Source organism: Bombina bombina, chromosome 3 (genome assembly GCF_027579735.1).
Source record: "Bombina bombina isolate aBomBom1 chromosome 3, aBomBom1.pri, whole genome shotgun sequence".
Taxonomy (NCBI): domain Eukaryota; kingdom Metazoa; phylum Chordata; class Amphibia; order Anura; family Bombinatoridae; genus Bombina; species Bombina bombina.
Window position 1 is genome coordinate 1034206027 of NC_069501.1, and position 24988 is coordinate 1034231014.

Sequence of the window (24988 nt, forward strand, 5' to 3'; positions counted from 1 at the left end):
AGTACGCATGGGTATTGCCTCAAGGTAACGTGTAGCATAGTCTACTATTACCAATATATACTGGTGCCCCCTTGCAGACTTTACAAGAGGACCCACAAAATCCATACCAATGCGTTCAAATGGGACCTCAATTATGGGTAAGGGCACCAAGGGGCTACGGTATGCTGTAAGAGGGGCAGTTAATTGGCATTCAGGACAAGAAGAACAATAGTTTGTGATAGATGCCATTACACCTGGCCAATAAAACTTGCCCATTCAGACGCAGGCCACCCTTCTCTTTCGGCTGTCCTTTCAAAAGCCATCAGGTAAGCCTCCACATCATCTGTAGCCACCATCTTTTGCAAATAGTTACTCACTCTCAGAGTCTTAGAACTGTGTGGAATTTCTGCAGCACACCTGCCCAGTCTTTCAGATAGGCCTCGAATCTCCTGCTGCATGGTACGTGTGATATTCTGCTGTTCCTCTCTTTGTGTTAATACCAGTTTTTGTAGCACTGCAATATTTTCTTGCTGGCTGGCAGTAGCTTGCTGCTGTGTGGCAGTGGCCTGTTGCTGTGATGCCGTAGCCTGTAGTAAAGCCTTTTACAACTTCCTCCATTTTAAGTGTGGTATTGTTTCCTTAACAGACTATTAGTGTGTTGCCCGCATTCTCCACCATATGTGACCTGGGATCTTGGAAACACACAGTCCTCAAAGCTGGAAACACCACACAAGGTTGTAGCTTTATAAAATACAGTCTGTTTATTATCAGGGCTTTCAAACTTTGTCCTTTAGAGATAATTCCTCTCAGGAGAGTGTTTGCAGTTTTCCTTTACTGCTGGCAAATCTACCTCTCAACCCCTGACTGGGGATTTTATTAGCACCTGCTGTTAATTACCACATGCAGGTGAGTAGCTAGCTGAGTCAGACAGAATTCCTGGACTGGACTTTTTGACATAATGTGCTACTTGCAAACTGTGGGGTGGAGCACTGGCCCACCCTACTCTCCAAATACTCCACCCCAGGGACCCAGAAATAAATCACATATTTTCTCTATGTGGCAAACAAACATAACAATTCTCCCTGGGGTTGTCAGACCATACCCCGCACTGCAGCACTTTTGAGGGAATATAGACACCTTCCATTACTATGCCTTGGGTTCTGTCACAATAGGTTCAAACGGAACCCCTTGAAGAGCATTAAGAACTAAATTCAAACTCCATGGTGGAGCAATTGGTCTAAACACAGGCTTGATCCTGGTCAAAGCCTGACAAAAAGACTGAACGTCTGGAACTTCTGCCAAATGTTTATGAAGTAAAATTGTCAAAGCAGAGATCTGTCCCTTTAAGGAACTTGCCGATAACCCTTTCTCCAATCCTTCTTGGAGAAAAGACAGAATCCTGGGAATTCTAACTCTATTCCATGAGTAGTTCTTGGATTCGCACCAATAAAGATATTTACGCCATATCTTATGGTAAATCTTTCTAGTCACAGGCTTACGTGCCTCAATCAGAGTATCAATGACTGAATCAGAAAACCCCCGTTTAGATAAAATCAAGAGTTCAAACTCCAAGCAGTCAGCTGCAGAGAAATCAGTTTAGGATGTTGGAAAGGACCTTGAAAGAATTACGGCTCATTCTACTAGGGCTGTGGCTTCCTCATGGGCATTTAAAAACAATGCTTCTGTTGAACAGATTTGCAAGGCTGCTACTTGGTCGTCTCTTCATACTTTTTCCAAATTTTCCAAATTTTATACTTTTGCTTCTTCTGAGGCTGTTTTTGGGAGAAAGGTTCTTCAAGCAGTGGTGCCTTCCGTTTAGGTTCTTGTCTTGTCCCTCCCTTTCATCCGTGTCCTATAGCTTTGGTATTGTATCCCACAAGTAAGGATGAAATCCGTGGACTCGTCATATCTTTGTAAAAGAAAAGGAAATTTATGCTTACCTGATAAATTTATTTATTTTACGATACAGCGAGTCCACGGCCCTCCCTGTTTTCTATGACAGGTTTTTATTTTTTGTTAAACTTCAGTCACCTCTGCACCTTTGGCTTTTCCTTTCTCTTCCTAACTTCGGTCGAATGAATTCCTGGACTGGACTTTTTGACATAATGTGCTACTTGCAAACTGAGGGGTGGAGCACTGGCCCACCCTACTCTCCAAATACTCCACCCCAGGGACCCAGAAATAAATCACATATTTTCTCTATGTGGCAAACAAACATAACAATTCTTCCTGGGGTTGTCAGACCATACCCCGCACTGCAGCACTTTTGAGGGAATATAGACACCTTCCATTACTATGCCTTGGGTTCTGTCACACATCCTCCCCGCCAGCTCAGACCTAGTGGGGTGAGCGACCATGGCCAAAAGCGTATGCATACGGGAAAGGCCATCAGCATTACCCTGTTTACTTCCTGCCCTGTGTTCTACTGAGAAGAGATAGGGTTGCAAACTAAGGAACCAGCGTGTAACTCTACTATTATCATCCTTATTTTGACTCATCCATTTGAGAGGTGCATGATCAGTAACTAGTCTAAATTTTCAACAGTCCATTTAATTGCTAGACACTCCTTTTCAACAATTGAATAGTTCTTTTCTCTAGGTTGAAGTTTCCGGCTCAGGTATAGTATTGGGTGTTCTTCACTTTGAGTTTCCTGGGAAAGCACTGCTCCAAGCCCAACATCAGAGGCATCCGTCTGTAAAACAAACTCCTTTGAAAAATCAGGGGTGACTAACACTGGTTGTCTACAGATGGCTTCCTTGAGATTTTGAAATGCCTGTTCAGCTTCAGAGGACCATTTCACTATTACTGGAGCTTTTGCTTTAGTGAGGTCAGTTAAAGGACCCGCTATAGTAGCAAAGTTGGAGATAAACCTTCTGTAGTAGCCAACAAGCCCAAGAAATGTTCTGACCTGTTTCTTCGTCATAGGTCATGGCCAATTCCTTATGGCTTCAACTTTAGCAAGTTGTGGCTTTACTATTCCTCTTCCAATGGAATAGCCAAGATACTTGGCCTCCTCCAAGCCAATGGTACATTTACTGTCAGACCGGCATTTCTTATGGAATTAAGGACAGCTTGCACTTTTGCCAAGTGAGACTCCCATTCTTCGCTATGTATGACCACGTCATCTAAGTAAGCTGCAGCATAATGAGCATGTGGTCTTAAGATCCGGTCCATCATTCTTTGAAATGTTGCTGGAGCACCATGTAGGCCAAAAGGTAACACCTTGTCTTGGAAGAGCCCATCTGGAGTAGAGAAGGCAGTCTTTTCCTTTGCCCGTCCTGTAAGCGGCACTTGCCAATAACCCTTGGTCAAATCCAATGTGGTAAGGTACCTGGTTCTCCCGAGTCTCTCCACAAGTTCATCAACCCTTGGCATGGGGTATGCATCAAACTTGGATATTGCATTCAGCTTCCGGTAATCATTACAAAACCTGATTGTGCCATCAGGCTTTGGTACAAGCACAATTGGGCTACTCCAGTCACTTTGGGATTCTTCAATTACCCCAAGGTCCAGCATTTTCTTTACTTCCAATTTGATTGCTTCCCTCCGGGCTTCAGGTATTCTATATGGCTTTAGATTTATCCTTTTTCCGGTTCAGTGACAATGTCATGCTCTATTATCGTAGTTCTTCCTGGGACTGAGGAGAAAACATCTTTATTTAATCTGATGAAGTCTTTTACCTCCCTCTTCTGGTGGATAGTCAGGGTTTCTGAGATATTGACTACGGGTTCATTCTCCTCCATTGTAGGGAGGTCTGCTGTTTTTATAGCCACAAGTGTTTCTCTTTCTTTCCACGGTTTAAGTAAATTCACATGGTAAATCTGTACCTCCTTTCGCCTCCCAGGCTGTCTTACTTTGTAATTTACTTCCCCCACTCTGTCAATGACTTCATATGGCCCATGCCATGTTGCCAAAAATGTGTTCTCTACAGTGGGAACCAGGACTAGTACTCTGTCTCCTGGATTAAACACACGAACCCTGGCATTTCTATTATAGCTTTTCTGCTGGTGCTGTTGGGCATTTTCCATGTGTTCTCTAACTATGGGCATAATGGCTGTCATCCGATCCTGCATCTGAGTTATATGTTCAATCACACTTCTGTGAGGGGTTGACTCCTGTTCCCAAGTCTCCTTAGCAATGTCTAGCAACCCTCTGGGGTGTCTTCCATACCAAAGTTCAAAGGGCGAAAACTCAGTAGAAGCTTTAGAGACCTCTCGGATGGAAAACATTAAATAAGGCAAAAGGAAATCCCAGTTTTTCCCATCTTTATCAATTACTTTTTTGAGCATAGCCTTTAGTGTTTTATTAAATCGTTCTACCAGACCATCAGTTTGTGGGTGATATACGGATGTTTTCAGATGCTTTATATGAAGAAGATTACACAACTCCTTTGTAATTCTCGACATAAATGGAGTGCCTTGGTCTGTTAATATTTCTTTGGGAATCCCAACACGGCTGAACATTAACATTAACTCCTTAGCAATTGCTTTTGCTGAAGTAGTACGCATGGGTATTGCCTCAAGGTAACGTGTAGCATAGTCTACTATTACCAATATATACTGGTGCCCCCTTGCAGACTTTACAAGAGGACCCACAAAATCCATACCAATGCGTTCAAATGGGACCTCAATTATGGGTAAGGGCACCAAGGGGCTACGGTATGCTGTAAGAGGGGCAGTTAATTGGCATTCAGGACAAGAAGAACAATAGTTTGTGATAGATGCCATTACACCTGGCCAATAAAACTTGCCCATTCAGACGCAGGCCACCCTTCTCTTTCGGCTGTCCTTTCAAAAGCCATCAGGTAAGCCTCCACATCATCTGTAGCCACCATCTTTTGCAAATAGTTACTCACTCTCAGAGTCTTAGAACTGTGTGGAATTTCTGCAGCACACCTGCCCAGTCTTTCAGATAGGCCTCGAATCTCCTGCTGCATGGTACGTGTGATATTCTGCTGTTCCTCTCTTTGTGTTAATACCAGTTTTTGTAGCACTGCAATATTTTCTTGCTGGCTGGCAGTAGCTTGCTGCTGTGTGGCAGTGGCCTGTTGCTGTGATGCCGTAGCCTGTAGTAAAGCCTTTTACAACTTCCTCCATTTTAAGTGTGGTATTGTTTCCTTAACAGACTATTAGTGTGTTGCCCGCATTCTCCACCATATGTGACCTGGGATCTTGGAAACACACAGTCCTCAAAGCTGGAAACACCACACAAGGTTGTAGCTTTATAAAATACAGTCTGTTTATTATCAGGGCTTTCAAACTTTGTCCTTTAGAGATAATTCCTCTCAGGAGAGTGTTTGCAGTTTTCCTTTACTGCTGGCAAATCTACCTCTCAACCCCTGACTGGGGATTTTATTAGCACCTGCTGTTAATTACCACATGCAGGTGAGTAGCTAGCTGAGTCAGACAGAATTCCTGGACTGGACTTTTTGACATAATGTGCTACTTGCAAACTGTGGGGTGGAGCACTGGCCCACCCTACTCTCCAAATACTCCACCCCAGGGACCCAGAAATAAATCACATATTTTCTCTATGTGGCAAACAAACATAACAATTCTCCCTGGGGTTGTCAGACCATACCCCGCACTGCAGCACTTTTGAGGGAATATAGACACCTTCCATTACTATGCCTTGGGTTCTGTCACAATAGGTTCAAACGGAACCCCTTGAAGAGCATTAAGAACTAAATTCAAACTCCATGGTGGAGCAATTGGTCTAAACACAGGCTTGATCCTGGTCAAAGCCTGACAAAAAGACTGAACGTCTGGAACTTCTGCCAAATGTTTATGAAGTAAAATTGTCAAAGCAGAGATCTGTCCCTTTAAGGAACTTGCCGATAACCCTTTCTCCAATCCTTCTTGGAGAAAAGACAGAATCCTGGGAATTCTAACTCTATTCCATGAGTAGTTCTTGGATTCGCACCAATAAAGATATTTACGCCATATCTTATGGTAAATCTTTCTAGTCACAGGCTTACGTGCCTCAATCAGAGTATCAATGACTGAATCAGAAAACCCCCGTTTAGATAAAATCAAGAGTTCAAACTCCAAGCAGTCAGCTGCAGAGAAATCAGTTTAGGATGTTGGAAAGGACCTTGAATGAGAAGGTCCTGTCTCAGTGGGAGTTTCCACGGAGGCAGAGAGGACATGTCCACTAGATCTGCATACCAAGTCCTGCGTGGCCACGCAGGAGCTATTAGAATTACTGAAGCTCTCTCCTGCTTGATCCGAGCAATCACCGGGGGAAGGAGAGGAAACGGTGGAAACACATAAGCTAGGTTGAACGACCAAGGTACTGCTAAGACATCTATCAGTTCGGCCTGGGGATCCCTTGACCTGGATCCGTATCTTGGCAGCTTGGCATTCTGTCGAGATGCCATCAGATCCAATTCCGGGCTGCCCCATCGGAGAATCAGAGAGGCAAAAACCTCCGGATGGAGTTCCCACTCCCCCGGATGAAAAGTCTGTCAGCTTAAAAAGTCCGCTTCCCAGTTGTCCACTCCTGGGATGTAGATTGCTGACAGATAACAAGAGTGGGCCGCCGCCAACAAATTATCTTGGATACTTCTGTCATCGCCAAGGAACTTCTTGTTCCTCCCTGATGATTGATGTAAGCCACAGTCATGATGTGGTCCGACTGGAATCGGATGAATTTGGCCGAAACCAACTGAGGCCATGCCTTAAGCGCATTGAATATTGCTCTCAATATATTGATTGGAAGTAGAGACTCCACCCGAGTCCATACACCCTGAGCCCTCAGGGAATTCCCGACTGCAACCCAGCCTAGAAGACTGGCGTCCGTTGTCACTATCACCCACGAGGGTCTGCGGAAACACGTCCCCTGGGACAGATGATTCGGCAACAGCCACCAAAGAAGAGAGTCTCTGGTCTCCTGGTCCAGATTTATCTGAGGAGATAAATCTGCATAATCCCCATTCCACTGTCCGAGCATGCACAGTTGCAGTGGTCTGAAATGAAATCGAGCAAACGGAATGATGTCCATTGCCGCCACCATCAATCCAATTACCCCCATGCACTGAGCCACTGATGGCCGAGGATTGGACTGAAGGGCTCAGCATGTATTTAGAATCTTTGACTTTCTGACCTCCGTCAGAAAAATCTTCATGGATATAAAATCTATCAGAGTTCCCAAGAAAGGGACCTTTGTCTGTGGAATTAGTGAACTCTTTCCTAGATTCACCTTCCATCCGTGAGTTCTCAGAAAAGACAACACAGTGTCTGTATGAGATTTTGTTAGATGATAAGTTGCCGCCTGAATCAGGATATTGTCCAGATAAGGCGCCACTGCTATGCCCCGTGGCCTGAGAACTGCCAGAAGGGACCCTAGAACCTTTGTGAAGATCCTGGGTGCTGTGGCCAACCCGAAGGGAAGAGCCACAAACTGAAAATGTTTGTCCAGGAAGGCAAACCTTAGGTACTGATGATGATCCCTGTGGATAGGAATATGAAGATAAGCATCCTTCAAGTCCACGGTAGTCATATATTGACCCTCCTGGATCATTGGCAAAATTGCTCGAATGGTCTCCATCTTGAAAGATGGAACTCCGAGAAACTTGTTTAGACTCTTGAGATCTAAAATGGGTCTGAACGTTCCTTCTTTTTTCGGAACCACGAAAAGATTTGAGTAAAACCCCTGTCCCTGTTCCAGTCTTGGAATGGGACGAATTACTCCCATGGTATAGAGGTCTTTTACACAACGTAAGAACGCCTCTTTTTTTTATATCTGGTTTACAGACAATCGTGAAAGAAGAAATCTCCCCCTTGGAAGAAAACTTTTGAATTCCAGTTGATACCCATGGGTCACAATTTCCAGTGCCCAGGGGTCCTGAATATCTCTTGCCCAAGCCTGAGAAAAGAGAGAAAGTCTGCCCCCCACTAGATACGGTCCCGGATTGGGGGCCGCCCCTTCATGCTGTCTTGGTAGAAGCGGCGGGCTTCTTGGGTTGTTTACCCTTGTTCCAAGCCTGATTGGGTCTCCAGACAGGCTTGGCCTGAGCAAAATTCCCTTCTGGTTTAGTGGAAGAGGAAGAAGGGACTGCCCTGAAATTTCCGAATGGAACGAAAATTACTCTGTCTCCTCTGTTTGGACGTCTTATCCTGAGGGAGGAGATGACCCTTACCTACTGTAATGTCAGAAATTATATCTTTCAATACTGGCCCAAAAAGAGTCTTTTCTTTGAAAGGAATAGCTAAAAGTTTGGATTTAGAAGATACATCCGCAGACCATGACTTTAACCATAAGGCTCTGCGTGCCACAATGGCCAAACCTGCATTCTTGGCCGCCAATTTGGCAATTTGAAAGGCGGCGTCCGTAAGAAAGGAATTGGCCAGCTTAAGGGCCTTAATTCTATCCAATATCTCATCCAAAGGAGTCTCAGTCTTAAGAAATTCTTCTAGGGCATCAAACCAAAAGGCAGCCGCAGTTGTGACTGGAACAATGCAGGCCGTTGGTTGTAATAGAAACCCTTGATGAACAAATAACTTCTTCAGGAGACCCTCCAATTTTTTAACCATAGGTTCCTTTAAAGCAAAACTGTCCTCAATAGGAATAGTCGTACGTTTAGCTAGAGTAGAAATAGCCCCCTCCACCTTAGGATTTGTTTGCCAAACATCCCTAACAGTGTCAGGTAAAGGATACATCTTCTTAAATATAGGGGAAGGAGAGAACGGAATACCTGGCCTTTCCCATTCCTTATTAATAATTTCCGAAATTCTTTTAGGAATCAGAAAAACATCAGCATAAGTAGGGACCTCCAAATATCTGTCCATCTTACACAATTTCTCTGGAGGGACAACAATAGAGTCACAGTCATCCAGGGTTAACAAAACCTCTCGCAACAACAGGAGAAGATGTTCAAGCTTAAATCTGAAAGACAGCACGTCCGAATCTGTCTTGGGTAATGCACTACCTGAGTCAGACAGTTCTCCTTCTGATAAAACCTCCCTACTTCCTCTTTCAGAGTCCTGGGAGGGAAAATCAGAGATCGCCATCAATGCATCAGAATTTGCATGGACTACCTGGGTTTCTATTCTATTACGCTTAGTAGTAGTAGTACAGGCAACTTAGATAACACCTCTGTAAGGGTAGAGGACATAACTGTAGCCATATCCTGTAGAGTGAATGATGCAGACACTGATGAAGAACATGGCGTTGTTTGTGTGGGCGTTATGGGCTGAGACACAAGTTGAGAAGTACCCTGAACCTCATCATCCTGATTACAATCATTAGTATCATCAGATACAAAAATTTGATCCTTACACTCTAATGCCCTAGATATACATAAGGGACAAAGTGTAACAGGGGGTTCCACAATGGCATGTAAACACATGAGGCATGTACTAGGGTCATCCATCAGAATAAAGTATTGAGTACTGTATCTTTAAGACTAAAAGTACTATAAAACCCCCCTTTTTTTTTCTTTTTTATATATATATATATATATAGGAGAAGTTTCTTATAAATAAACCTTCCTTCAACACCGAGAATCTATGAATTGGTATCCACAATAAAAAGGCATAGACTATAAAGACCCTTATAAAAAATAAAAAATGTCTTTCCGATTTTTATTTTAAAAAAAACCTTGTCACTCCTGCCGCAGCTCTGCTGCGGCTCCTACCTGCACCTGAGACCGGAACAGAAAACTGTTAAATACGAATCCAGAAGAGCAGGCTATAGGTAGTAGACGATTACGCTACACAAACTGACTGCGCTGTGAAAATGCGTGAAGACTAGCTCCGCCCCTCATGGGCGTAAAAAATAACATGCATCCTGAACCCGGCAACCTCTGGAAAAATAACACGTATGCACTCCGGAATAAACAAAATAATATAAAACTTGTCTATCCGGAATTCCTATGTATCTATACAGAGTGTCTCAACATAAAACCCCCACACAAGTCCCTGGCGCTTCAAAGGCAAACATGTCTGAATGTCCAGCAAGCCCATACACAAAATTCCCCAGATTCTCCCCTAATAAACTTAAAGCAGAACACTAGGTCTTATGATATTTTGCATAAGTACACCAGCACTTCTAGATCAAAATTTCTAGAATGTCTGGTTCAGTCTTTACTGTATTTACATACCATTCCCCAGCAGAAGTAAAACACAGTCCATCTGATTCTGTCTTCTTAAGAATAAAAGAACTGTCTTACCTTTATGCTGAGTCTTCACAGTGTCAAGAGGTGCTTTTTCATATCCTCCTGAGGTCCTGTGAAGAAAAAAGTCTTAGTTAAGTGATTCTAAGACTTTGTACAGAAATAAAGCACCCTTCTGGGAGGCACAGTGGAGACAAAAATCCACCAGTCCCCACAGTCTTAAAAGGCTACTTGAAGCTGCTCTTTAAGAAAATAGTACACATCGGCACCATTTAAAACATAAAATTCTTGATTGAAGAATCTAAACTAAACACCTCACTTTACCTCTTCCTTTCACTAACACAGGCAAAGAGAATGACTGAAGGTGGAGGGAAGGGAGGAGCTATATATACAGCTCTGCTGTGGTGCTCTTTGCCACTTCCTGTTAGCAGGAGGATAAATCACACAAGGATGAAATCCGTGGACTCGTCGTATCTTTGTAAAAGAAATTAAAAGACTGTGCAAACTTAAACAGGCTTTCTGAAAAGGGCAGCAATCAATCAAATTGGGAGGCACAGAAGGGATTATACCCCACAAGTTCCCAAATGCTTAAAAGCCACCAATGCTCTACTGAAGAGACTGAAATGGACTACGGCTAAACCCTTAGCAAGGATTGGAACATCTTGTCCTGCTTTGAAAATAAACTCTTGATTGTAGAATCTTACAGACACCTAACTTAACCACCTCCTTGCAACTACTACAGGCAAAGAGAATGACTGGGGATTGTGGGTAAGGGGAGTGGTATTTAACAGTTTTTGCTGTGTTGCTCTTTGCCGCCTCCTGCTGGTCAGGAGAAATATTCCCACTAGTAATTGAAGATTCCATGGACTCACCATATCTTAGGAAAGAAAGATGTCCAGAAAGAAGATATTGGGAAGTCTGCACACGTAGACAAATACCACCACCCTCAGCTTGGGGATATGTCTGGAGTTGTGCAGCAAAACAACCCATAAATAAAACCCTTTGTAACTAAGTGGCACAAGAGACCTGTCATTGGAAAGAAAGTTCCACTTGCAAATGCACTGTCAAACCCCCCTGTTCATGGCCATTTGTTAACATTATAGACAAATTAAAATGAATAAGGCATCAATTCTGTAACTATCTCCCTCCCTGATAAAAAAAATGCACATATCCAAGATAGTCCTCTTAAAAAAAAAACTGCTCTGAGAATTACATTGCTAATGTATAATCCATCCTGCCCCAAAAAGACTCACACTGATAAGTGATGCTACATGTGAAAAATTGTATTCTTTAAGGTTAGAGGTGCAGGTATAGGTGTTTGTACAATATAAACATAATAGTGATTTAAACTTGTTCATTGCCAGCATCAAAACGCAGCAGTGATTTAACCCCTTGATTATCCAGAAAGCACAAAGGTGCCTGCTACCACATATTTCCTCAGAGATTAAAAACAAAAGAGGGTGCCTCATAGTGTGGTATGTCCTTAGTAATAAAGTGGATGTAATGGTCAAAAATGCTTACCTGAACTAATGGCACTGTACTATGACCAGTGCTAACGAACGGACTGACACTTTCAGCGGCCAGTACACTGGTCCCGGATCTCCCACACAGGATCGGATCTTCAGAGCAATGTCTCAGAGTGAGAGAACAGACCAGCAGTGTAGTGCTAGCAACGGCAAGTGTGTCTGTGCCCAGGAGTATTTCTCGGGAATAATTCACAACACAAGCAGTGCCTCAGGATAGACGCCGGAGATCACCGGTGTAAGTAAAAAATCGGCTGACAACTTCAATAATTTTAAAAATTAAAAGGCAACGCTTTATTACAATCACAACGCGTTTCTCGACCACAAACTGGTCGTTTCATCAGGTGAAAAAAAGCGGATGCAATACATGGTAATCAATACATTTAAATACAGGTAAAAAAAGGAAGTTGTCGGACCTGAAGGTAACCAATGGGCATAGCTGACACAAATGCACAGGTACTTCAGGTGAAAAGGTTCGCAATTATTAAAACCCACAGGATAAAAGATACAAATGTGAACTTTATAGCATGGTTAATCTGTGTCAATCTACGTACTCATATTAAACTAAAATAAACAGAACATTTGAAAAAAGAAAATCTGAAAAAATAAATGTATATATGTATTTTTCTTAAAAAGATTGGCAATTATTCATAAAGAATAAAAAATCACAAAATCTGATGAATGAAATGACAAATCTGATGAATGAATGCATACACTGTTTTGTCGATATCGATGATGTTCTTATTTTTCTTTCTATTTTGAAACTTTACCAATCAGTGTTAACTGCTGGTCTGTTCTCTCACTCTGAGACATTGCTCTGAAGATCCGATCCTGTGTGGGAGATCCGGGACCAGTGTACTGGCCGCTGAAAGTGTCAGTCCGTTTGTTAGCACTGGTCATAGTACAGTGCCATTAGTTCTGGTAAGCATTTTTGACCATTACATCCATTACAACACTTTATTACTAAAGACATACCACACTATGAGGCACCCTCTTTTGTTTTTAATCTTGTAGAGTTTCCTTGCACCGGGTCAAGAGGAGCAGCCTTATCCGTATTGACATCACAGTTTGAAAATTCCTGATACACTGACAATTGTGGAATCATCTACCATTGGACAAGTTAACTTAAAACAAGTTGGTTTAATACAAGAACTTTTTCACTATCTGCTTAGTGCACATGTTGAATCAATTGTTGATTATACCGTATTTTGTGTAGTTTCATACTGAGCGCTCCTCTATGAGATCACCGGTTCCGGGATCTGTAGTTATATTTCCTCAGAGGCCTGGTTTAAAAGCCACAGCAAAAGCGGCTGCCAGGGTTAAGCATGTGTTTGTTAACTTTAACAGTACATTTCTTTGTGACTTGCATGGGCACTGCTGCAAAATAAACAATATCTACCTGGTTGCTAAGTCAGTAGGGAAGCCAGGATAAGTGTGTACACTGCTTATAATACTGTACTAATTGCCCAGTGCAACACTAAAAGATATTCTACATATAGAGAATCTGTACTTCATGTTCAACCAAGTGTATAACTGCTGCATTAAAGAGATACTATGGTCATTTTTCTCTTTGCATCTAATTGAAGTCATTTTAACATATATTAGTTTTTATTTCTGAAAACTGGATAATCCTGACTTTAACATAGTTTTAGTTTTAAATGTCCCTCTCTATCAGCAATGATGTAGGAATTGTCTTTATCAAACAGTGATCAATTATTCACAAACATGCATAGTGAGAATCTCACTGTAAAAAGCTTCAATAAAAAACGTATTTTAGAGGAACATTTGAGTTAAATGTGAAATCTCTAGATAATATTTTAAAGATTAAAATAATTTCTATGAATACTTATTTGTAATATACTGTTACAAGTTTTGATGAAAAAAAAAACGTTACAGGTAAATGAATCCAAGAAAGTGGGAAGCAAATAAAAAAAGGCGCCGATTAACAAAAGGAAACATACCAAATCGGTCTAATACTTACAGGACCTACAAATCCTAATAAACCAGTTCTGGTGAAAGGAGTGTCCCCAACAGGAGCCCCAGATGCATTCACTGGCATGACCTAGAATAAGCAAGACAAACTGTAAAACTGGCACTATATTCTTGAAGAAAACTATTCATTTCTAATTCAGACAAGTAGTGATGTGTCTCAACTTTTTTATATGAGGGGAATAACTATTATCTTGACTGGTCAGTGCACAAAATCCCATAAAAACTTGTAATCAAAACAAACGTTTTGTTCTTAGCTGCAAAACAGCAACTAAGCCACCTTTATACCCACTTAAAGGGATAGTAGAGTCCAAGTTAAACTTTCATGATTCAGAATGGGCATGTCATTTTAAACAACTTTCTAATTTCTTTTATCATCAAATTTCATCAAAAGTTCTCTTGCAATTCTTAGTTGAAAGCTAAACCTAGGTAGGCTCATATGCTAATTTCTAAGCCCTTGAAGGCCGCCTCTGCATTTGACAGTTTTTAACAGCTCGAGGGCATTAGTTCATGTGTTTCAAATAGATAATATTGTGCTCATGCACGTGAAGTTATTTAAAGTGAAGGTCAATTTTGACGAATTAGTGCCTGGTTTTTTAATAATCCTATTAAAAACAAGGGCACTTTAATTCATCAAAATTGACATTTCAAGCGTTTTCTTCAAAAATCTACCTTTTAATCCTGAGAGCCGCAGCAGCGCTTTCTCTGCCCGCCGCAAGTCCTCTTTGCGGGTCCAAAATGACAAATCCGGCATCATCCAATCACGGCATTCCCTCAGGCCATGATCCCCCCCGGGGAGAACACCGTGATTGGAGGAAGCCGGATTTGTCATTTTGGCTTCCGACGGCCGGGGCAATCGATGGAGCAGCTTTCAGGATTAAAAGGTAAGTTTTTGAAGAAAACGCTTGAAATGTCAATTTTGATGAATTAAAGTGACCTTGTTTTTAATAGGATTATTAAAACCGGGCACTAATTCGTCAAAATTGACCTTCACTTTAAGAGTCAGCACTAATTGCCTGAGATGCAAGTCTGTCAAAAGATCTGAGATAAGGAGGCAGTTAGCCGAAGTAATTACAGAGGTAAAAAGTATATTAATATAACCGTGATGTTTATACAAAACTGGGGAATGGTAAATAAAGGGATTATATATCTTTTTAAACAATAACATTTTTATTTTTTACTATCCCTTTAATCCTGAGTCTAGTCTTAAATCAACATTAAATATTTTAAGCGTTGCTCTTTAAATGTGTATCCTTTTCATAATCCTTAAGAAAAAAAAAAAATTCCCTAAATTGTTAATTCATGTTCCTTTATGCATTACTTAAAGTGATGGTAAATGTCAGGCCTTAAGAATATTGCAATGAAAAAAATATTAGTGTACAAGCAAAACCACATAATTCTTTTTTTTTTTTTTTGAAGTGTATATATATTTTATAACACAAGATTAATAATTCTACTTGGTATCTTCCGTTCCTCTGCCCCTCTTCATTTACTCTTTTGACAGGGCTGTGACATAGGTAACAGTCCCATCCACTCTCTACATAGGCTTCCTAAGGGCTTTCAAAGGGCTGAAAAAAGAGTGTCATGCGACACACACAATGATTGGATGCTCAGTAGAAATGCCATTAAAAAAAACTTCATCCCAGCGGGCTAGCATAACATTGTAATAGAAACATTACTATAGGAATGGATTTAACCCTTTTCACAGATAGATTAAAAAAAAAAAAGTACACATACTTTTTTAATGGCAAATATTACAAATATGGTATTTGATTAGTTAGTTTACCATCGCTTTAAGTGATACCCCTTGCATTCATGAACATATCTACTTCTAGCAGGTACATTAAAGTAAATAACAGGCTAATATTATCTACATCATAACTGGATTCTACAATTTTAGTCACAGCATAAAACAAAGTTTATACCATATATTATTCTCAACATCAAATACCTCAAAAGTGTTTTTTGTCACTCCAGTTAACCCATAATATGCTACACCGCCACCTCTGCAGCTCACGCATATTTCTCCGATCTCATCTGTTTTGCATAGCTGTGGTAAACCATCTGTTTTCACAATACACATCACACCTGAAAATAAAGATCATATTTGGATCCATTTTAACATTTTGCTTAACGTGTATTTGTACAGTCACATTCCACTTGAGCTAAATTTCATTTTAGGATACATTTGTATACTCCTTAAAAACTTGCATCTAAACTCTATCCAAAACTAGGTGCCCTGTGCAGAAACAAATCCTGCCTCAGCCCTACAGTAAAGGAAAAGATTGTACAGCAAATGCTGATGCCAATCATTGATTATGGAGATGTAGTATACGCACCTGCACCGCAAACTTACCTTAATAAACTTAATACACTGTATAACTCGTTCTGCCGCTTTGTGCTACAATGTAACTACAGGACCCACCATTGTGACATGCTAAAAGAACTAAACTGGCTATCGCTGGAATCCAGACGCACCCTCCATCTTTCCTGCCTTGTGTTTAAGAGCTTTTCTGAGAAGCTCCCACCCTACCTGAGCAGAATGCTCTCCCCGGCTATTCCCACCTCCTATAACCTCCGATCCAGTACCAGCACATTATTTAGCTTGCCTCCATACAAAAAGAAAGCAGCTCGATCCTCCTTTTCTTACAGAGCAACACAATTATAGAACAACCTCCCGTACACTTTAAAACCTTCCCCAAGTCTAAAATCCTTTATTAGATCCCTCTCTACAGATCTCAAAACAGAATGCACCAGTTATGGTTGATTATATATTTCCTACCTGTTCTATGTTAATGTTTGCATATATTATGTATTATTATTGTTTTTGTATTTTATTGTACCCTATTGTATCAATGCAATGTTTTGTGGACCCAGGACATACTTGAAAATGAGAGAAATCTCAATGTATCCTTCCTGGTAAAATATTTTATAAATAATATGAAACCCTACATTTTCTTTTGTGACAGAGCATACAATTTTAACAAAAATGTCCAATTTACTTCTATTGTCAAATTTTCTTTGTTGAAGAGATACCTAGGTAGGTATTTGGAGCGTTACATGACAGTAAATAGTGCTGCTATCTAGTGCTCTTGCAAAGGGATAACATTTTTGCAAAACTGCTGCCATATAGTGCTCCAGACACGTGTACACTCCTGAGCTTACCTCCCTGCTTTTTCAACAAAAAATACAAAGAGAACGAAGAAAAATTGATAATAGAAGTAAATTTGTTGTTTAAAATTGTATGGTCTATCTAAATCATGAAAGAACATTTTTAGTCAATAATTTTATGGAACTGTGCAGGAAAGTGTTCTCATTGCTACATGAATGTGAAACGTGTGCAGGAAATATTAACTACATTAAGTTTTCCCTTAAATCATGTATAGTCTGATCAGCTTCATGCTTAAAAAAAGAAAAAAAAAAACAGAAAAAAAACACATTACGACGCTATATAAAATAATTTATGAAAAAAATGAGGAAAATATGAAGCAGAAAATAATCACACTATAATTAAAATGTACAGGTGGCCCTCGTTTTACAACGGTTCCATTTACACCGTTTCAGAATAACAACCTTTTTTTCCAGGCATGTGACTGCTATTGAAAAGCATTGAGAAGCAGTGCATTTATTAAAATAGCCAGTAGGTGGAGCTGTTCGCTTGTGTTGCAGCAAAATCAAGCAAGCTGAAATTAATCAGTTTAACTAGAGCTATCGAGCAGATTTCAAAGGAACAAGATCTTACTGTCTATAAATCAGTCCAGATTGGAATGCATAAAAAGAACTGTTTGCAGAAAAATGTAAGTGAAGTCTGTATTGTGTGATTATTTTATTAGGTTTATAATGCTATTTAGCAAATGTTTTTGTTCATTTAACTTAGTTTAATTATATATTCTATGTTGTGTGATTATTTTATTAGGTTTATAATGCTGTTTAGCATTTAAAGTCTTCATTTCCAAGCTTTAAAAATAATGTATTAGGTGTTACTTATGACAATTTTGAGAGGGTCCTGGAACCTATCTCCCTCACTTCCCATTGACTTACATTATAAACTGGGTTTCGATTTACAACCATTCCTTCTGGAACCTAACCCCGGCATAAACTGAGGGCTACCTGTATTGTGTTTAGTGTGTGTTTGTTATTTATGATGTAAACACAAAAAGATATGTTATTAAAAACTTTAAAGATCATGGAAATTTCTGGCTTCATGAATTAAAAAAACATCTCATTATTCGCCTGTTCATTTAGCATAAACAGACGGCGGTAGAGTTTAAGCTGAGAATTTTTATGATGTATAAAGCCAGGAATTTAGTAGATTTTGTTCTTCTTTTAATTCTGCAAAATGAACTTAAAACACAATGTGATTTCAAAATGATTGTGTAGTAATTACAAGAAAAGGGGCAAAATAAATAAAAAAATGTATTATGCATAATTATCCATTTTTTATTACAATTGCAAACGGTTTCACGTTCCTTTAAATATGATCAATAATTGAAGAAAATATTTTTGTCTTTGAATTTCCATATTTTACAACATATAAAAACATTAAAAGAAATCCCATCTTTAAAAACATAAATTATGCTTCCCTGATAATTTTCTTTTCTTCAGATGGAAAGAGTCCACAGCTGCATTCATTACTTTTGGGAAATAAGAACCTGGCCACCAGGAGGAGGCAAAGACACCCCAGCCAAAGGCTTAAATACTCCTCCCACTCCCCTCAACCCCCAGTCATTCTGCCGAGGAACAAGGAACAGTAGAAGAAATATCAGGGTGAAAGGTGCCAGAAAAATATAAGGATGCCCCACATAAAATTACGAGTGGTGTGCTGTGGACTCTTTCCATCAGAAGAAAAGGAAATTATAAGGTAAAAATAATTTATTTTTTTCTTCTTAAATGGAAAGCGTCCACAGCTGCATTCATTACTTTTGGAAAAACAATACCCAAGCTATAGAGGACACTGAATGCCAAGATGGGAGGGTACAATAGGCGGCCCATACTGAGGGCACCAGGCCTGAACCTCTACCCAATAAAAACCCAGCTTCATCCGAAGCCGAGAAAAACTTTTAAGGAAAAGCCCCAAGGACACTGAGACAGAACAGACGTCTCTCCAACATCCTGCAAGCACAAAATGCAACTGAAGAAGCAAAGTCCTCCCAGTGTCTGTCCATAGAAGATCAAAGCACTCGACCATGAAAAAGTGTGCAATACACCCAGGTGAAAAAAAAACAAGTTTGAGAACACAGAGTCCATAACAGGCTGACAAAGGGTACTTGCGAGGAGGAAGAAGAAGCAGTCAAGCAAGAAACAGACCGCAAAAGAAACCCCCGGACAGAGGGCACGCTCCAGGCAACCTAAGTCACCTGACCTACACACAGGTCCCTAAAAAAGGGAACACAAAACCTCAATCGAGGCCCCCCGTGAAGGACGGGATACCCTCAGAACCAAAAGGAAGAGTAAACCCTCTCCTGAAAACAATGGAGCAAGTTGAAAGGAAAATCTATACCCTAGCAGACTGAGCTAACAGGATAGACTCAACAAAGCTCACACATCCAGAGGAGACTGCGACTCAAACGCAGCGCCCTATACCGCTCAGCCATCCTGACCTGCAGACCCACACCCAGCTGGACCAACCCAGCCTCAGGGATCCAAGACAGGGGAACAAAAAAACCCGAAAACAGGTACAAGAACTAGTGTAAGGATAGCACAGCCATCCCCACAGAGCACAAGCACAACCCGACTCTGAAAACAGACAACAAGGCCATAGACCTAAGGATCTATCAAAATAAAGGCCCAAAAAGTCTGACTTGGGGCCAGCAAGACCCCAGGGGGAACCAATCCCAACCTTGCCACCTCCCTCCAGGAGAAGCCCCAAGCAAGGACTCTGTCTCCATAGGGAGGAAAATATCCGTTAAAGAAAAGGGATGATGCCGGAAGGGCAAAAACTGTCATCAAGGCCCGAAGCCACCGGCTAATGGGAAGATAAATTCCCAACACAGATGTCCTAGAAAAGGACCCCATACAAGTAGCCTGTCAAGCAGAGGCACAGCCAACCCATTCACCTGCAGAGCAGGGAATCCACGGGAACACTGGCAAGCTGAAAAGCACCAGAAAATGGACATCCAGCGCCAGCAGCTGGATATGAACCAACAACCCTTGAGGTGCAAGCCACACAGCTAACCACCAGATGACATGGGATACTCTGTGGCAGAGTAAAAAATACCAGGTCAGGTAGATGAAGCAAGGACTTAGCCCAGGTTCCACTAACATGGAACACCTCGAACAGCCCTGAGATCCAAGATTCTAAAACCACCCAAAACTGGGTCAGGAAAAAGGCCAATCGAAGCTTCAGCAACTGGAAGTCTCAGGGAGAAAAACAGGCCCGGGCACCTAATAGTTCAGGCAAACCTTACCCTAGAACTAAATACCCCAACTGGCCAAAAAGCCAGACACAAGGGATATGGATGCATATTCAGAGAATCCGGATAGCAGGAACTTGAGAGCCCCGCCAAAGGAAGGAACAATCCCTAGCTAAGGTCCAACGCTCCAAGGAGCAAGGCTAGAAGTCGTTTGAAGATACTTCTCAAAGCCTCAGGACAACCAAGGGATACCTCAAGGTCAAAAAGATCCTACTAGCAGGACTAGTCTCTCTATCACCTCCGCACAAGCAGAGGACACAAGGAAGAGAAAGGCACTAAGCCTACCCAGCTCCGGAAAACCCCAAGCTAAACAAGGTCCCCGCAGGGAACATGCATCACCCAGAAACACAGATCCCTAAAAGGAGATCCAACTCACCCGGAAACAATGGAAGAAGGTCTCTTATAACTCAGACAGACAGTGCACATCAAAGAATAAGAGCTGCATCTAGATACACTATAAACAGCTTACACGTACACCTGCAAGGTGTCAAAAGCTGCAACTGGTTTCAAACTGCAAACCTTTCGCATGCTAGACAGCTTGTACAAGCTGTTGGATCAAGCCCAAAAGGACAAATCCAGAGGCCTAAAAATAAAGGCCAAACCGCTCAACTGCAGTAAGGGGTGCTAAGCCCTCCACCACATGGGGGAGGCTAAGTTCTGATTAAATCAGATGCCATATAGAGTGACACAGTGGAAAAACTCCCCTGCCCGGCCATCTGATTGAAGGCTATAAGGACTGAAACAATCCTACCCACCTCACAGACCCACAGGTTCCCTTGAATGCTAAGTTGAACATGAAAAACAATGAGAACCTGAGCACTCGGCACTTCTACCGAACCAGCTGAGCAGTACAGCGCCGCGTGTCTGAACAGCCGCAAGACCGAACAAACCCGACAGGACCAGCCTGCACCTAGGGTCCTAACCGGCAAGCTGCATAAATTCTCCCTCATAGGGGAAAAAACAGAAAACAGACATTTTTAACATAGGACTAACATGTCCAAAACAACTTCCGAAGAAGTAATAAAGAGTATCAATCCCAGAAGGTTCCTGAAGGAAACAAAAACAAATAAAAGACATCCCATCGGATCTAAATAAAATATAAGGCAACCCGGAGGTTAACGCCCAAAAAGACACAGGCCTACCCGCAGGACCAGCAGAACAGAGCCCCATCTTTCAAAAACTGGAAAAGATCTCAAAAAAATGACAATAAGGAGATTACTTCATCTTCATGTCTAATGAGGTGCATCATTCAAATTAGCAGACTGAAAATCCCTGTATCTAGGGTCATGCAATAACTGAAAAACAAGTCTGAGCAATATGCGAAGGTGCGCAATCCTGTAACGAACGGCACAACACTTGGGGACAGTAACACCCGCGGGGAACTGTAGAGGCCCTCCCCAAGGCGGAAGGCCCGGGACAATAGGGCACAAGCACATTCTCAAATAAACGTCTGGACTCTGCAGACTAACAATCACCAACATTATGTGGAAGCGAAAACGTGCTGCAACCTCCGGGAGGAACACGGCACCCTGCATGGAGGCATCAGAAACTGGGTTACCCTCATGTGTAGAAGTATGAATTGGTAGGGAACTTGCCCCTCTGAGGACAGGACCCACAGAGGCGGATGGCTCAGCAGTCTATTGATTCCCCGAGCCCGAGGAACAAGGCGCTCTGAAATGGCATACAGAACAAAACTGGTTGATATGTGTCAACAAGGCCAATACGGATTGGTCACCGGACACAGAATCTCAAATCAAGATAGTCTCAGTATCCTCCGTAACTAAATATGAAATTAGCACAGTCTCAGCATCAGAATCCTCCATAACTGGATAGAGGATATATAAATATGGCCTAAAGTAGTAAAAACAAAAACGGCACCTGACACCCCCAATGGCTATGACCAGACCCCTGCGGACTAAACAATTTCCTTTGCCACATGGTCGGGAATGCGGAAATGGAAAACGGAACGTAACCACGCCCGAACACAAGGTGAATCGTAAAGGCCAAAAAAATTGGGCCCAACCAAAAAGGCCACGTCACTTCCAAAGGCCTCAATGTTCCAAACCACAAGTCTATAAACATCACACATAAGCAGGTTGAATCACATAACAAACATGATTATAAACCCCACTGTTCAAACCCCCCCCTCAGATGATATTAACCCTCGATTCCAAGATACTACAAGAGACTCACTGAGACCCTTATGATAAGATAGACTCGCACGGTGGTAGCCTCTCTGGAACACATTCACATTACAGTACATTGATGAATAAAGTAAAATGAAACGATATTACCGGAATCTACTCCCTGGAACAGGAACACGGCCTTTCAAGTGCTACGGATAGTAGCATAGACTCTACCATGGACTTGAGAGAAGAAAGCAGGCAGTGGAGCGAAGTTCGACAACGCTGATTGAGGAGCTGTTAATCTGAGTCGGGATGGTTTCACAGAAAGACTCTCCCTGCATCTCCAAACTCTAACTTTCATCCAAGCCCACACTGAGAGACTGACAGGACTAATCAAAACTTCTGTCCCATAAAGAAGAGTACTACCCTCCATAAGAGACAAAAAACATAATTTATGTAAGAACTTACTTGATAAATTCATTTCTTTCATATTGGCAAGAGTCCATGAGCTAGTGACATATGGGATATGCAATCCTACCAGGAGAGGCAAAGTTTCCCAAACCTCAAAATGCATATAAATACATCCCTCACCACACCAACAATTCAGTTTAACGAATAGCCAAGTAGTGGGGTGAAAAAGAAAGGAGTAAAAAGCATCAACAAAAGAATTTGGAAATAATTGTGCTTTATACAAAAAAAATCATAACCACCATAAAAAGGGTGGGTCTCATGGACTCATGCCAATATGAAAGAAATGAATTTATCAGGTAAGTTCTTAAATAAATTATGTTTTATTTCATGTAATTGGCAAGAGTCCATGAGCTAGTGACGTATGGGATAGAAATACCCAAGATGTGGAACTCCACACAAGAGTCACTAGAGAGGGTGGGATAAAATAAAAGCAGCCATTTTCCACTGAGAAAATGAAATACACAAACAAAAATATAAGTTTTTCTCACAAATGAAAGAAAAAAACTTAAAACGTAAGCAGAGGAATCAAACTGAAAAAGCTGACCGAAGAACTTTTCTACCAAAAACTGCTTCCGAAGAAGCAAATACATCAAAATGGTAGAATTAAGTAAATGTATGCAAAGAAGACCAAGTTGCTGCTTTGCAAATCTGATTAACTGAAGCTTCATTCTTAAAAGCCCATGACGGATCTAGGAGAATGAGTTGTAATTCTCTGAGGCGGGGCCTGACCCGACTCCAAATAAACCTGATGAATCAATAGCTTTAACCAAGATGCCAATGAAATGGCAGAAGCCTTCTGACCTTTCCTAGAACCAGAAAAGATAACACATAGACTAGAAGTCTTCCTGAAATCTTTAGTAGCTTCAACATAATATTTCAAAGCTCTTACCACATCCAAAGAATGCAAGGATTTCTCTAAAGAATTCTTAGGATTAGGACACAAAGAAGGGATAACAATTTCTCTATTAATGTTGTTAGAATTCACAACCTTAGGTAAGAATTTAAATGAAGTCCACAAAACTGCCTTATCCTGATGCAAAATAAGAAAAGGAGATTCACAAGAAAGAGCAGATAATTCAGAAACTCTTCTAGCAGATGGCCAAAAGGAACATCAATTTCCAAGAAAGTAGTTTAATGTCCAAAGAATGCATAGGCTCAAAAGGAGGAGCCTGTAAGGCCTTCAAAACCAAATTAAGATTTCAAGGAGGAGAGATTGATTTAATGAAAGGCTTGATATGGACCAAAGCCTGTACAAAACAGTGCATATCAGGAAGCTTAGCAACCTTTCTGTGAAATAAAATAGAAAGAGCAGAGATTTGTCCCTTTAAGGAACTTGCAGACAAACCTTTATCCAAACCATCCTGAAGAAACTGTAAAATTCTAGGAATTCTAAAAGAATGCCAGGAGAATTTATGAGAACACCATCGTGAAATATAAGTCTTCCAAACTTGATAATAAATCTTCCTAGAAACAGATTTACGAGCCTGTAACATAGTATTAATCACTGAGTCAGAGAAACCTCTATGACTAAGCACTAGGCGTTCAATTGCCATACCTTCAAATTTAATGATTTGAGATCCTGATGGAAAAATGGACCTTGAGACAAAAGGTCTAGCCTTAATGGAAGTGGCCAAGGTTGGCAGCTGGACATCCAAACAAGATCCGCATACCAAAACCTGTGAGGCCATGCTGGAGCTACCAGCAACACAAACGATTGTTCCATGATGATTTTGGAAATCACTTTTGGAAGAAGAACTAGAGGTGAGAAGATATAAGCAGGTTGGTAACACCAAAGAACTGCTAACGCATCCACTGCTTCCGCCTGAGGATCCCTGGACCTGGACAGGTACCTGGGAAGTTTCTTGTTTAGATGAAAAGCTATCAGATCTATTTCTGGAAGACCCCATATCTGAACAATCTGAGAAAACACATCTGGATGGAGCGACCACTCCCCCGGATGTAAAGTCTGACGGTTGAGATAACCGCTTCCCAATTGTCTATACCTGGGATATGAACCGCAGAAATTAGACAGGAGCTGGATTCCACCCAAACAAGTATCCAAGACACTTCTTTCATGGCTTGGGGACTGCGAGTCCCACCCTGATGATTGACATATGCCACAGTTGTGATATTGTCTGTCTGAAAACAAATTAACGGTTCTCTCTTCAACAGAGGCCAAATCTGAAGAGCCCTGAAAATCGCACGGAGTTCCAAAATAATGATTGGTAACCTCGCCTCTTGAGGTTTCCAAACCCCTTGTGCTGTCAGAGATCCCCAGACAGCTCTCCAACCTGAAAGACTTGCATCTGTTGTGATCACAGTCCAGGTTGGACGAACAAAAGAGGCCCCTTGAACTATACAATGGTAATCTAA

At 41.3% G+C, this 24988-nt stretch overlaps 1 protein-coding gene across 1 annotated transcript in view; it reads right to left on the reverse strand.

Moving 5' to 3' along the window:
- Positions 1 to 24988, reverse strand: part of DIP2B (disco interacting protein 2 homolog B) — a 624447-nt gene that overhangs the window by 151269 nt on the left and 448190 nt on the right. The window contains 2 exon segments of the mRNA XM_053708237.1: positions 13598 to 13678; positions 15557 to 15693. Coding sequence (XP_053564212.1) covers positions 13598 to 13678; positions 15557 to 15693 — 218 coding nt within the window.